This window comes from Rhipicephalus microplus, chromosome 2 (assembly GCF_043290135.1).
Source record: "Rhipicephalus microplus isolate Deutch F79 chromosome 2, USDA_Rmic, whole genome shotgun sequence".
NCBI classification, from domain to species: domain Eukaryota; kingdom Metazoa; phylum Arthropoda; class Arachnida; order Ixodida; family Ixodidae; genus Rhipicephalus; species Rhipicephalus microplus.
The window spans coordinates 68656182-68671840 of NC_134701.1; the positions used below are offsets into that span (position 1 = coordinate 68656182).

General features: G+C 41.9%; 1 protein-coding gene across 2 annotated transcripts in view; it reads left to right on the forward strand.

The window, feature by feature from the left end:
- LOC119169862 (uncharacterized) overlaps positions 1–15659 on the forward strand; it is a 225998-nt gene that overhangs the window by 137196 nt on the left and 73143 nt on the right. For both annotated transcript variants that reach the window (XM_075886556.1, XM_075886555.1), the window contains exon 7: positions 13798–13913. In XM_075886556.1, coding sequence (XP_075742671.1) covers positions 13798–13913 — 116 coding nt within the window. The remainder of the gene's footprint in view (positions 1–13797; positions 13914–15659) is intronic.

A 15659-nucleotide genomic window follows, 5' to 3' on the forward strand; every position in this document is an offset into this window, starting at 1 on the left:
GGTTTTGTGCAAAAATAAGAAATTGTATCCATTTGACACAATTGGCGTAGCTGTTCTACTCTTGAACAAGCAAATATGAAAACGAAAATAGCATATAATATTTCTATGGACATTAAACATGTCCTGTAAATTCATATGTATGCATCAATTGAATAGTCGATTTCGTGAGAAAACCTCGCCCACACAAACGAAGAAAACACATGGACAGGACGGGTGCTCACTAGCGGCTGTTTGTACCATATATTCATAAGGTTACGCACAACCTTAAAAAGGTGGCAAGTTGGCATGCAGTACTGATGGAGTTCATGCCCCTAACAAACTAGCAAAGTTGCACCGGCGCATCATGGGCAATCATGCTCAGCAGCTAAAAGGCTATAAAAAGAAGTATGCGTGGCCGTTCACGAAGTCTGCCACTGAAGTAGTTTACAAAAAACCCCTATCGTGCGGAAAAAGACATGCTAGCCAGACGACGGGGTGCTGCGTGAATGATCGAGCGAGGGAACACGCTCTTACGGTAAAGAATAACGACGGTGCTCATTCAAGCGCACATATCACTTCATGTGGAGTTACACCAAAAAATATTTCGGAGGCCCTCAACAAAAAAAAAACGGAGTACAAATTGCGTTATCAAAACTTCACTCATTTTGTACGAGTCGGAAGCACGGTTTCTAGCGATCATGTGTCCAATAGCGTGATTAGGTAAGCGACTGCCCGAGTACGTTGCACGTGCGTTGACGAAAAGCGGGTTTATATCAGCCTGTTTCTTCAAGAAATAAACAGTTGTAAATGAGCGCCCATCCTGTTTACGTGTTTTCTTCGCTTGTTACGTCGTCATTTTCGCGAAAAATTGACTAATCTTTATTTCAGACATGTACCATTTATCGCATCAGCGAGTTCTACTAGATACGAATGCAACTGCTGCACATGTAAACAACTATAGAACGTGCAGCCGGCGTAGAACTGGGAAAAAAAACAGCGTTTTTACAGCACCTGTGAGGAGGCACTTTCAATATATTTCTTGGTAAATAGAGAGCTTAATAAACAGATGACCTTCTGATGTGTTTATGATCTGCTATTATGGTCATTCCTTGCCAAACGCCCAGCCATTTTGGCGACAATCTCAAATGTATTTGTAAAATATTGTGCTAATCAACTGCATTGAAATCAGTTAAACGGTAGAATTTTTTCGAGAGAAAAAAAAGACTTGGTCACGTTTTTGTTTTTGGGACTTCGCGGAAAGTCATTTGGGTGTTGTTTGTGGAAATATTTATTTTAAAAGTGCATTTTATACCAAACTCTCTCTACATGTTGCGTAACGGTTTTCGTGTAAGGTGTGGGAAGCTCAGTAATATTAGGGCAATTTTACTAGCACATACGCCTTTAAGAATTTATTTAAAATGTGTTATGTTTGCATTTTTTCAATGGCAATATTACACTTTGTATGAATATGTTAGTCGTGAATACTTACTCCAAATATGGTACATTTGAGTAAAAAATAGTTATTATCTGTCAAGCTGCTTAACTTAACGAGGAAAAATCATTAATTTCGCAAAATCGTAATTTTTGTACATATTGAGTTGCAATTGACACCATGTGGGGGCCCAACTAAAAATTACCTTTATACATAAATTGAAAGCAAATAAACAGTTCTTTTCATATGGCAAATCTCCTCTTGACATTTTCTGTTTTAAGAAAGAAAATAATTTTTGACTTTTCCCGTTGGCGCCTATCTTCCCATTTGGTCATACCACAGCTGCCGCCTTTAAATTCTCCATTGCCATCAAGGAGAAATTTCGAAGCTTACTTTCTTCCTTGAAACAAAAATGTAGTAATAACATTTGGCTAATGAAAAGAACTGCTCATTTTTCTTTCGATTTTGGTTTGAAGGTGAATTTTTATTGAAACACTCGACTGTGCAAATTACGTCTCAGTATAGACAAAAATGACGATTCCGCGAAAGTTGTGATTTTTTCTCGTAATGTTTAGCAGCTTGAAATGTCCCAAAATAAATCTTTTGTGTAGTAAGCATTTACTAATCAGGTAATCACAGAAAGTGCAGTATTGCAATAGAAAGAAATGCAAGGACACTTTGGATAGGTTCTTGGAGGCGTGGTAGACGAAGAAAGTGCCTAACAGTGCAAATGACAAGAGGGGATAGAATAGACGAGAACAGAGTGCTGAACCAACTCCTCAAAGGTTTCCTGTGCCTACTGGATGAGCGCGAAACGCCGGCCATCTATGGCGGCGTTGCCTACGTAGGGGTAAGGGTCTATGTACTTGGCCTTAGAGATCGGCAATTTTGGCATTTATACTAGTTTGAGATGATGCCTCGTATTAAAAACGTTGCTTGCTGAATGTCGGCGTCACTTACGTAGGGTTAATTATAATTACGTTTACGCCTTTTTAAATTTAAAAAAAAATTCCCGTTATTTTTGTTGCATATAAGCTCCAAAAACGTAAAAACCTATTTGATGACACTCCTACTTGAGTGGCACCACCACCGTAGTTCCGACGACTGCCGCTTCTCAAGTGACCGCCGATAATTCGACAGGCACGGGAAATCAAGGAGGCGTTGGCTGAACTAACAACCAATGTTTATTTCAAACCAACTGCAATATATGGAAAACAGAATCTGTGCATAACCACGCAACATAAGCAGGGTTGCATATACATATGCCATACGACGTATCTTATGAGCAATCGGTCATATCAGTGGACCTCAGATAACTAACTTCACAGCCGTGAAGAAAAATTGAGGGTACGCTAACACACAAAGCACCAAGTTGAGGAAATGAAGGACATGGAGTTAACGTCGGAATTTATTTCTGACGACAAGCTAAGATGTCCAGACTTTGGAAATGCTTTTTTTTTGTTGACCAAGTATATTGGCTGTACGAACCATGCTCAAAGAAGAGACCCTTTTTCCCGTCCGCCCATTCTAAGCTAGTCAAGTGAAGCATCGCTTTTCTCTGCCTAGAGGCAGCCCTAGCTCGCTCTTGTCACCACCAGACAGATTGCTGTTTTTCGCTCTAAGTTCACCGCCTTCAACAAGCAGGCTTTCCTAATCGCCTGCTAACTTCCATTGCCGAGACTCTCCTAACGTCACTAAGAGTGCCTGATAAGAGACAAAGCAACGGCTAACTCAACAAGCCTCATTATAGCAAGGTTGTTATTCACTACGTACACGAAGTTTTCCGTAGGCTAAAGAAGGTCGCTGGCAAAATAGGTGTAAGAGTTGTGTTCTGCGCCCGCGACAAGCTCGCTGGGCTATGTCGCAAGGTCAACGGCGAAGGACCTCAGAAAGAAGCATGCACTAAGAAACACGCTATGTGCCATGTTGATTGTGTTTTAGCGATTATCTGCAAGATAATATTTACTTGCGGGCTCGGTTACATTGGCCAAACAGGCAGATGCATGAATGATCGGTTGAGGGAGCACGTTAAGTCTCTAAAAGGCTCTCTTCCCAGCCACTTGGCGGACCATCGTATTAAGTCTTGTTGTCAGCCGATTCTTGACAAGTGCCCATGGGGCAAGATGAAAAATCGGCGCGAGATCGAGATTAGTGAAGCCTTCCACATTTAACAACTTGGTGCTTCGTGTGTTAGCATATCCTCAATTTTTCTTCACTGCTATGAAATTAGTATAGGGCCCACTGATATGACCGGTTGTTGATAAGGTACGCCGTATGGCGCATGTATGTGCAATTAGGCTTATGTTGTGTGGTTATGCGCAGATTCTGTTTTTCATATATTGCAGTTGGTTTGCAATAAATATTGGTTGTCAGTTTAGCGCTTTGTTCTCGTCGCTTCTATGCCCTCTTCTCTTTTGCGCTGTTAAGCACTTTCTTCGTCTACCATGCAGCTTCAACCAGCCCAATCAAGTACTTTGTTAAAGTCTTGGAGGCATATGTGCCAGTAACATTGCACTAATATTAGTGAGCTTCAAACACTTTACACAAGAACCTTCACTCAACTTGTACACAAAATATTGCATAGAAAGAACGAGTAGTACTTTTAAATTAATTTTCTACAAACAACACTGAAACGACATTCTGGTAAATTCAGAAGTCACTTACTAGACCAAAAACGCTTTTCTCTCGGATATATTCTACCGTTTCACTGTTTTTAATGGCCCCGCCACGGTGGTTTAGTGGCTAAGGTACTCGGCTGCTGACCCGCAGGTCGCGGGGTCGAATCCCGGCTGCGGCGGCTGCATTTTCGATGGAGGCGGAAATGTTGTAGGCCCGTGTGCTCAGATTTAGGTGCACGTTAAAGAATCATAGGTGGACGAAATTTTCGAAGCCCTCCACTACGGCTCTCTCACAATCATATGGTGGTTTTGGGGCGTTAAACCCCACATATCAATCATACACTGTTTTCAATGCAGTAAATTACCACAATTTTTTTTCAAATGTATTTGAGATGGTCGCTAAAATAGCTGAGATGTTTGACGTGGAATGACCCAATAGTGAATTAATCTCTTAAGTTAGAGACATCTAGGCTGTCTTACCTTCATCATACAACTCAATGAACAATATGCATCTGTACACAATTTTCTACATGCACTGCTGTTAATATTATAGCAAACTGATAGTCATATTGGTAAAAAATAGGTATATAGGTCACGTAGCTTGCCGTGTACTCTCTTGCTGTGTACGCTGCTGTGCAGTTAACAGATCGTGTCTCAGAGTTAGGAAATCAACGACGCATCGTCCACCATGCATTTGGCGAGTGCGATGAACTTTTTCGCGAGTGTGTGTGCGACGTAATTAACGCAGTCAACCGCGCGTTACAGAAGTCAGGGCGCGTTTTCTTGCTGTGCGCGCAGCTGTGCAATTAAGAGATCGCGTCTGAGTATTAGGGACGACGGAGAAAACTGAATAGAGCCGCAGCAGGTGGTGCGCTGCCTCCCCTTTGTTGTTGTTATTCTTATTTTTCAAAGCTTATCGTGCCAATTCCACCCAATTTCAAGTCTGCCCGTTGACGATGGCGATGCACCGTTGTCCCTAGACCTCAAGACCGAAACTGAAATTTACAGCAGCACCGTTTTATGATATAATTTCCAGGCTATGTCAAGCCACCAAGATATATTGTAATTTTATAAGCTCGACAACATATTTATTTGCAAGCAGAGCTTCAGTTCTTTTTTTCGGCCACTGACGTGGCAGGCGGCAAATGCATAGCCTTCGTGATGCACATTTTTCTGCTCCCGAGTGAGGCGTCATTGGGGTGTTGTTTCGACACTTTGGAGTCTAAATTTGTTACTTGTGCATCACAGATATAAATAAAAAGCTAGGGAAGGGTGGCAGCAAGGCCTTTCTGTATTTGACACATGTCCACTTCTTTTTTTATGTTCGTTTGAGGAGCTTTATTTTTATTCAAAATAGGCCAAATCTAGAACCGACACAAGTTCGCCTAACGCTGCCTTGGCACACACATGCTATCAACGCTCTTCCAGAACAGTAGTAATTTGAATAATATATTACTATTACTGTTTTAGAGGAAGTATGAAAGTACGTATCAGCCTATTGAGTCTCATTTAGGCTACTGGTGGGTCAGGATTGGGTCCAATTAAAAAAAATAAAGCTATTTAGATCCGCATGTATGCAAGCGCAGGCAAAAATGTACATACAGATGGGTCAGGCCCCCTTCTTTCCTCTTCCTCTCCCCCTCCCTGCATGAATCCTAGCTGCACCTCTTCGGTGCTATCAGCTTCTTTAAAACAACACTCTGCTCTTCAGCAAGAACCTGGGGGCTATGTTTTTTTCTTGCCGACAAAGTATGAATGACGCTTGCTTTTATTTCAAGTCTTAAAGTTCGTGCGAGAATACGAATGTGCGACTATCAGTGCATTGTAATGTCGGTAAGAATAGTCAATTACAAAGCTGCAAATAGTCAACTACTTTTCCTTCTTGTGGCACGGATAGCGTGTGCTAGTGTCGTCTGCGATCACTCACGTGTGTATTATACGACGCGAAAGCGTTGATATCAAGGAAGTGAAAGAGAGCAATGAGTGCCCACAGAGTAGCACGTCCCATTGGACGAGTATCACCCATGCTTAGATAACACTGATGCTTAGAGGATGTGCGCCAAGCTTGTCCTTCGGTGCGGCATGCATGCACAGCAGCTGCAGCCTAGCCAGTTAATTGTAAACACGCTTTGCTTCATGGTGATGCGAACGCTGCAAACATTGAATTTGAGCTGATCCATGTTCATAGATCTAAATTTATCTCACCGAATAAATCAGCGACCTGTTGTTTGATGTGAAATACTTCAGTGTCGGGAAATATGTGGACACCATTGTGAATCCACAGCACCTCTGGTACTACGAAAAGCTTGGTGTGATTTCAAATTCGAAAGCGCACACTATAGTCTGTCGAAAACCATGTGTAATCGTTTTATGCTATGTTTAAGCGCAACATAATCTCTTTTGCCGATGTCTCTGTGAGAATTAAGAATGAATGAGTATGAGCGGCAGCAAAATATTTTTCAGTAAGAATCCCAAAATGTCAACCCATGAATTAAGTCGTTAAGCGTGTCAGGAATCTCCTGAATAATGTAAATAGGGGGTTGTATATTAAATATAATACATAGCACGACATATTTTGGCGAATGAAACGTGAAATGAAAACCAATGCTGAAACATCAGTCTTTTCAGCACAACTTCGGCATGTGGTTTGCTTGCATTCATTGAGTTGTGATGTATTGATGCCATAAACTATATACATATATTATTGGTGTAACAACCAATGAAACACCCTTGCGTGTTAATTGCGAACATACACCTCTAGTACACTTAAAATCGAGAAATAGGTGTACAAAAGTTGTAATTGCATAAATACCACCCGTTCCAATAAATTTGCAGAAATAATAGGTGTAAAATGGGTGATTTATTGAAAAATCCACCCTTAAAGGTAAGGTGTAAAATGGTTTGCAGTGTGCTTTGTCGGTGGGGCAAAGTAAAACGCACTGGCTAAATTCAGGGTTTCTGAAACAAATCCACATGATTGTTATGTTATTTTTTGTTTGTCGAATGCTGCCTGCTGCCTTTTAGAAGTCATGGCGAAGTGGGTAAATTACATAATTATATTACACAATTTATTGTTTTGGTCGACAAACGAATGAAACAATAAAACAAAAAATATAAAACATACACATCGAAACAAAAGCACATATGGCCAACGATAATGCAGGCCGAATGTGAAATTAAGACGTGAGCATAAAAAACAAGTCCATCAGCATTTGCAATATAACAGTGAAGTAGGGCAGAGGTACAATAACACGTACAAAAATGAGTGACTGAATACCCAAAAAGCGTACACAAAATATTGAGCAAGAGTGCAGAACTTGAACGTTAAGGTTAACGAAACAGTGGTAATAATGTGAACTGAAGGGCACCCTCCGCCCACGAATGCATATCATGAAAGCAATTTCGCATACATTGCTTGTAAGAAAAAAAGATGGAACGAAAAGAGCTGCGTAAAACATGAATCACAGATAATCTTGCAATGCATTTCGCAAGGCATGAAGTGACGACAGGCCGAATGTGTCACATAAATGCTCATTTCCTTCTGCTATCGTTCGCGGAAAAAAAACAAAAAACTGTTATGCGTTTCTTTTAACTCCTGGCCTTACAATCTCCTGACTGTACTTTCATCTCGTTGGCCTTGCGCTGTTATACTGCATGTAACCAGTGAAGTCCATTGCAGCATAATGGTTGCCAAAAGTTTAGCGCATTTGCAGAAGATACAGTTTCCTGCGTTATTCTAGAGCTTGAAGTTTGCTTAAATATCTGAGGTTGGTAATGGACACATGCCTGCCATAGGCGTTGAAGATGAATCTTAGCGCTTTCTTTGAATGCGTTCAATGCAGTCGATATCACATTTTGTATGTGGGTTCCATACTAGGTCAGCCTATTCTAATAACGTTCTAACTAATGCCGTGTGCGCCATAAGCTTAGTTTTCAAAGTGCAACGCATCATGCAATTTCTTGACATGTAAAGTTTTTTCAAAGCATTGGAAACTATGTATGGCACGTGACTACTCCAACTTAGCGTAGAATTCATGTGTAAAGTCAAGTATTTGAATTGCTCTACTGACTCTAGTGCAACGTTATTGATGATACAGGTCTGGTTTAGCGGCTCCCTCTTGCGTGTAAATCTCATCTGCACACAGTTGAAAACGTTTAGGTGCTAGTGCCATGTTGAGCACCAGTTGCAAACTGCTTCTAAGAAGTTGTTTAGTATTTGTTGATTGGTCCCTGACTTAATGTGCATGTATGCAACGCAGTAGACTGCAAATAGAGGGCAAAACACTGGTGAGTTAATCTGATCTGTAACTCTTTAATTTAAGAAAGGTAACGGGCCGAGCACCAAACCCAGGCGAACGCCTGCATTTACAAATGCAAAATCCAAGCCTAAGCTGCCTATGTGAACAAATTGCCTCCGCCGCGAAAGATACGTGTCGAGTGGCTGTACAATCTGAGGGCTGTCAAGAAGGCATCAGATTTTTAACATTAGGTGTCCGTATGAAACACTGTCCAAGGGTTACTCAAAATCAATAATGATTATGTCAGTCTGTCCATTGTTGTCAAGAATTGCCATGAGATCATTTACAGTGAACGATTTGAGCTGTGGTAGACAAGCGGCGCCAAAATCATGTTGGTTACTTGAAAAATAATTGTTTTCTAGGAAAGAACACAGACGCCAAAATATGCAATGTTCCAACCCCTTGATACTACTGCATAGTAGCAAAACTCGTCTGTATTTGATTACCGCAAACTTATTACCATTCTCGTAAATACACACCACCTTTGCCATTTTTCATTCTAACGGTATTTCCGCTGTCCGTATGCTGTATTTCAAAATTATGCTCCGATACTTTGCGCACCACTCAGCGCATCTGAACAGCAACCTATGTGGTAAGCCATTTAGACCAATAGATTTTTCGGTGTTTAATTCAACAGGGCCTAAAAATGCCACTTTCATTGATTTCTATATCCGGGATAGCCTAACTAGTTCTCGGATGTGACGAGGGCTGAATGGTGACGTGAGAAAACACAGACAAAACAGTAGTCATTAAGTGCATTGGTTATACAAATACTTTCATCGGGGATAGCGTCAAGTTTAATTTTGCTAACAGCATCAATACTTTTTGTTAGCTCTCTCTATTGCAAAAAAAAAAAAACGGTATCTCTAGCATGATTTGAGTACGTATTTGGGAGTACATGCTCGAGACAGTAGTACACGCTGTTTACTGGTACTCCCCTGGAAGCACTGAGAAATAGCTGCATAGCAAAGGTAGAGCCACTGGCTTAACCACTGGGATGCTGGTGCACATCGGGAAGCGTTGGAAGCGCTGGAATTTTCACTGCAAAGTGCTGGTGAATACTGGAGCGTGCAGTGTTTCTACCAGCGCAGCGTGCACATTTATGCATTGGGTGTCGTGGTATGTTTCAGTGTCATTGAATATAAGACGCTTGATTCAATGACACGGATACATGCTACCGTAAAAAATTTCGAGCATATGTAATTTTCGTGACGCACGCACGTATTGCAGCAATTAACGCACGTTTTTTGCATGCATGCCCCTGCGTATAGCATATTCGCATCAGTCATGTATTGCAGTAGCAATTTTAGGTAGCAGTATTATGAGCCTGGAGCTGCACGCCAGTTCTAACCGAATCAGCAAATTGTGTACGCCTCCGAGTTGACGAGACATAATTGAGCTCTCTCAATCACTTCGCAAGGGCTCTTAGCGTAGGCGAGAGAAACAGCTGTTGTTCAATTACACCACGTGCACCATAAATGAATGTTTCGCCATACTCATCCTTTTGCTTACTTCAGGCAACAGTCAGAACTGTTCCAAAGCTCGAATCCAGAAACTTCATTCATCCCAACTCACCGAGTTGAGAACGGTCTTACTCTTTGCCCGGCCAAGCAAGCATAATTAGGTCTATCGGGTCAGCCGCGTCCGTGTATATGATACCAGCACTTCTTGCTTTCTGTACACACAATGTTAAATTGTGAGAGAAGCAGTAAAGTATGGTTTACACATCCGTGAACGTGAACAAACTATTTGGCCTTCTGTCGGTGTCCGCACAAGGAGCGTTGACGATCGATGCCTCGCCCTTTCAGCTATACGCTGGCTGCCACCGAAAGCTGCCGGCATTAGCTAGCCGGTATTTCTCTGACTGCTATGTAACAACACACAACTTTCAGTTGGTAATTTGGTACGCCTTCGTGAACTGACTCCCTGGTATATGTTTTCCGCGGATCGCATTGGTATTTCTATGGGTGCTTTTTTTAATTGTTGGTAATGATATAACTGCCTATATCTGTACACTGGCAGGCCCGCTGTATACTGCCAGCGGAGGCCAGAAAAACGGCTGTCGCTCGCCATCGCCACTCCGTAAATGCATTTCTGGCATTTTTTGAGCTTCCACTTACTTCGGGTACAGTTTAGGTAACAGTTAGAAATATTTAGAAGCTCAAATGCAACAACTTCAAGCATCGCAGCTCAGCTGCTTCGAAAGCAGCCTTACCCAATGCACATCCCAGTGAGGCCTATCGTGCCAGCCGCGTCGGTGTACCTGCTGCCGGCGCTTTTTACTTTAAGTAGGCATAATTATAAGGCGTAAGAATGACTGTAAAGTACAGTTTAGACATCAACCATTTAACCGCGTGTGCGGTTCTCGCACAAAGAGCGGCGACGATCGATGTGTCATGCTTTCAGCAACGTAGGCTGTCACCGAAAGCTTCCTTAAGAGCGCAGGAGCAGGTACTTCTCTGACTCGTACGTAAGAACACGCAATTTTGAGTTGGTAATTTGGTACACGTTAATGAAGTAACATACTGGCATACTTTTTCAGCAGATCGCATTAGTCATTTCTTCGGCGGTTTCTTAGTTGCAGGTATCGATATAACTTCAAATATGTAATCTGGCATGCCGGATGTGTACTGCTACATCTTCGATTGCACGAAAAAAATACTCATTATTCACTCGTGTGTGTGGATATCTTCCAAACAATACATGTAAATCATGTGTACTTGTTGACCAGTAGCAAGTGCTGGAACCGACTCTCAAAGAAAAAAAACTATAAGCAGCAACAGCTGACAATCTGTGGCTGCTCCTCCAGTCAATTTGAGATTTTTCAGAGTTAAGATGTAGATGCTTAAAAAAAAACTTTGTGCTCTTGCTAATATCTGCACGTCATTCAGTGCCAGAAAGCCGTTCGTTACTGTCGAATGAAGACGCCATTGTTATTTGGAAAGAAATATTGTGTCAGTCTTGACTGTGCGACTTGTAAACATGAAGATAAATAGTTGTTTTACAACCACATGGGCACGTTCTGGCGTGACATAGTGCTAGCGTACTCTATTAGAGATCAGAGGGTACGAGTTCAAATCCCGTCAATTGTTGTCTTATTTTTTTTAATTTTTAGTTTTTATTTTTATTGTGATTTCGCGGTATTTTCTTTATGTATTAATTTATTTATGGTGACTGGGCATCGCCGTTTTAACTCTGTGAAACCACTTTGCGTAGAGTACGGGGACGCTGGTACCCAGTGGCGCTAGTTTTCGCAATAGGGGTTGCTTCCTTCATCTCAATTGAAAAGTTTTGTGTTACTTTTAACTTTATCAAACACAAGAGCAAGTTTTCTTGTTTCTCTCTATTTTTCTGTGTATTTTCCCACAGCTTTTTTCGAGGTGCTTGAATAGAAGGAGAAAATTCTTCGAGAATACTGTAGTGTGCACCTTTAAGTTTGCTGAAGTATTTCAGTATTCTTGCCTTGTGTCTCCGGTATACTAAATTTGAGAATTACCAGACAGCACGTTTTCGCATTCCGTTCCCCACTAGGTGAATGGGTTTAATTTTAGCACCTTGAACACTCAAGGTATCGCAAAGTATATTGTGGGTAACTTCTAAAAACGTCTCAAGTTGTTCCTCCCGAGGCTCAGTAATACCATATATAATTTGGTTGTTTCTCCTACTTTTATTTTCCTGATCGTCTACCTTTAAAAGTAGATGATCAATTGTTTTCTGCGGGTTATCAACTCTTAACGTACAATAGCACACAGCATATGAACAGCGATTAAGTTTTGTTTCGATTGATGTCATCTTTTTGCGTTGTTTTGTTCAACTACAAGCTATTAGTGCTGATAGACCTTTAATTTCCTTCACATCTTTCAATAACGACTTGACCTTTTCTTCTATATTAGGACATGGCTTTTCCTCTACGTCACCACAACAAGTCAAAAACACAAGCTTATGCAACAAGCATATTTGAAAACAGTGAGCATGGGCATGGTAGAAGCTCAATACACACGTTATTACTTTTGTAGAAGCAAACCGAACGGTTGTCTCTCGCCTGTACAAATAAAAAAGGCGTTTTGTGAATGTATCTTTATTGTGCCTTCACCGTGCTCATTGGCCCATTAAATTGCGGCGACTGTTCTAATACCAGATGCACTCGATGAGATCGACGAGGGCGGCGAGTGTAGTTTCCCGAATGGTGCAGCACACATGCACATGTTCCGATGAGCCGCATTATTCTGTGTATCGATGTGCCAGCCGAAGATACACTCCGCCACACCATGTCCAGTATTCTTGACACGTGTGTCTTCTGACGAGGTGATCAAGGTGAGGGCAAACATGACGTGTACAAAGAAAAAAAAAGGACATGAATGAATGTTCGTTCATCGTGCCTCCACCGTGCCCATTGACCCGGCCCACTGCGGCGACTGTACTCATAACAGATGCACTCCATGACATCGACGAGGGTGGCGCCTGTAGTCATCCAAATGGTGAAGTACGGATGCACATGTCCAGATGAGCCACATTAATCTTATGTGTATCAATGGTCAGTCGAAGATACATTCCGTCTCATCCAGCCCAAATTTTTAGGAAATACTCTCCGATTGCCCTTTCAGTTTCCAGTTTATTGCCTATCAAGGGGTAAAAACACGCGATTATTTATTATCTTATCACGACTGTTCTTAAATGAACACTTAAATTATCCCTAATATAGATTCATCAAATCATACTAATAGTTGTCATGAATGCTCGTATATTTCATAAATTCAAAGAAATGATGAAGATAGGTCGTCGTGATTGACCATCTGAACTTCTGCTGCAAATATATTAATCATGCCTAGAATACTGATTGTGTACGTTACATGCGGTAAGGCGCTAATCACTCACCTAATTGCTGTTTTCTTGCTGACCTTAAGAGCTGCACTTTGGAGAAATTGGTGCGCGCTTGAGGATGTTTTATTGCGTGCCGTCGATCTCCTAAATATTATGGCCCATACCATATATAAATGCTAGTATCGTGTATAAGTATTCTACTGTACCAGCAGCCATTTCATGCTTGTACTTGCTTTCCATCACAGGAGAGCCAATAATTTGTTAGAATGTCGAGGCTGGGTAAATGAGTGATATTTGAAATACGAGCTACAAGCCAGTTATATAATTACTGTTCGAGAAGACTGAACTGGTACGTGTTACTATCAATTCTGTGGCCACACGAGTGCGCGAGTGCCATTTGCGTGCCTGCTCTATACTATTGCACGGACATGCAGCTGTTGTTAAATTCATAAATTCAACACAGTGGACCTTTTTTACTTTTTTTAACAACGATCAATAGGTTTGGTGCCTATGCAGTGGCGAATGTCATCTGGCCTCGCTAACTCTTGGAAGGAAACATTTACATTCATACCCACATAACCCAGAATTATCTTTCTATTTTTAACGTGACTTGATATAATCATTCCTACGCTCATTTCTTACTTCGCAGATGCTTTCTCAACTAATGAAGGATAAGGTGAACTCGGAGCATCAGCCCAGCTACACCATGCTGCACTACCCCCTGATGTACGAAACAGATGCCGTGGATGTCGCCAGGGCCTTAGCGTAAGAACGAATACTTCACCTGTAAACATGCACGGTTTCGGCCAGTCACAAAAGAAGGGTGGTCTCTATGAATTAGAAACGACCATATATATTGAAGTTCTGGCGACACAGGTTTCAAGAAATGGCCAAGCTATGGACATTCAGAGCGCGTAAAACTGCTATTAGGTTAGGAGTTTTTTGGTCTATTCCACAGAAAGTAATTGCCCTGTCCATTGGGCAGTATAGTTGATGATTGCTAAAAAACCGGCTAGAAAGCAAGCTATGATTTGGGTATACGCGATCTACTACCCTTCAGTTTTTTTATTTTGTCTAAACTATAAGCACCGATTTCTTGGGTGAGCTATCTTTACCAACGCTTTGAATAATAACGACGTGTAAAGTGAGATGACGTTTTAGGATAGTGAAGCTGTTTGTTCAGAGAACTGTCATAACTGTATAGAATACACTACAAATTAATGGCGAGTCACTTGTCTTTATTTCATGTTTGAATTCAGACAGGCTGCAGACAAGCTCAATGTAACGGCGTACCGAACAGCTGTTTCCTGTGGCAACAGTTGGACTTTAGGTGCACTTTAGGTAACGCTTAGAAATGTTCCAAAGCTAAATTCATAAACTCCAACCATCCAAACTTAAAAACGTTGAGAGCAGTCCTACCCAGTGCACGGCCCAGCGATCGTGCCAGCCCCGTCGATGTGCATGTTACCGGCGCTTATTGCTTCAGGTACACACAATTTTAACGTGTGAGAAAACCTGTAAAGCATATTTAGGCATACGTCAACCTAAGGTAACTATTTTTCATTGTGTTCGGAGCCCACACATGAAGCGCTGACGATCGATACGTCGCGATTTCATCTACGCAGGCTGTCACCGAAAGCGGCTGGCTGCACTAGCCGGTACTTATATCAGTCGTATTTAGGAACACGCAATTTTCAGTTGTTAGTTTTTTACGCCTTCGTGAACTGACCCTCTTGCATACATTTTCAGTGAATTGCATTACCATTAAAACCACGCAAAACCACGCAAAAAGCATGTTTTTTGTTGTTGTATCGATATAACTGCAAACCAGTGCACTGGCACGCCCGCTGTATACTGCTAGTGGAGGCCAGAAAAAAAATCACAGCATATCCACGGAACTAATGATGATGAGTGGGGTGAAGCGTGCATCAGCCGGTCTGTCCATTCGTCCTTGCTTCCGTCCATTCGTGCGTTCGTCCACCCGTGCGTCCGTCAGTCACTCCGTCCGTCCGGGCGTCTCTCTGTCCGTCCGTTTGTGCGTCTGTCTGTCTATCGGTCTGTCCGTACGTCCATCTGTACACCTAGTTGTTGGTCTATTTGTCCGTCCGTGCATCCGTCATTCAGACAGCCAGCACAACCGTTTGTCCGTGCATGCGTTCGTCCGTCTGTCCAGCTCTCTGTCTGTCTGTCTGTCTGTTTGTCTGTCTGTATGTCTGTCTGTCTGTCTGTCTGTCTCTCTATTCGCCCGTCTGTCTCACTGTACGTCTGTCTCTCCGTCCTTTCATCTAGTAGGGAACACTCTAAGTACCGCGCTCTCGCATCTATTCATTATATATTCATCATATAAAAGTACCACCATCCAGCAGACATACCAAAGACTAAACGAGATGTGGCTGCCTACTGCTACTACTACTGCTACTACTACTACTGCTGCTACTACTGCTACTATTCCTATATACAACGTGGACACACCCACAGCATAAGGAGCTTCGTTCCTAAAACAGCTGTATC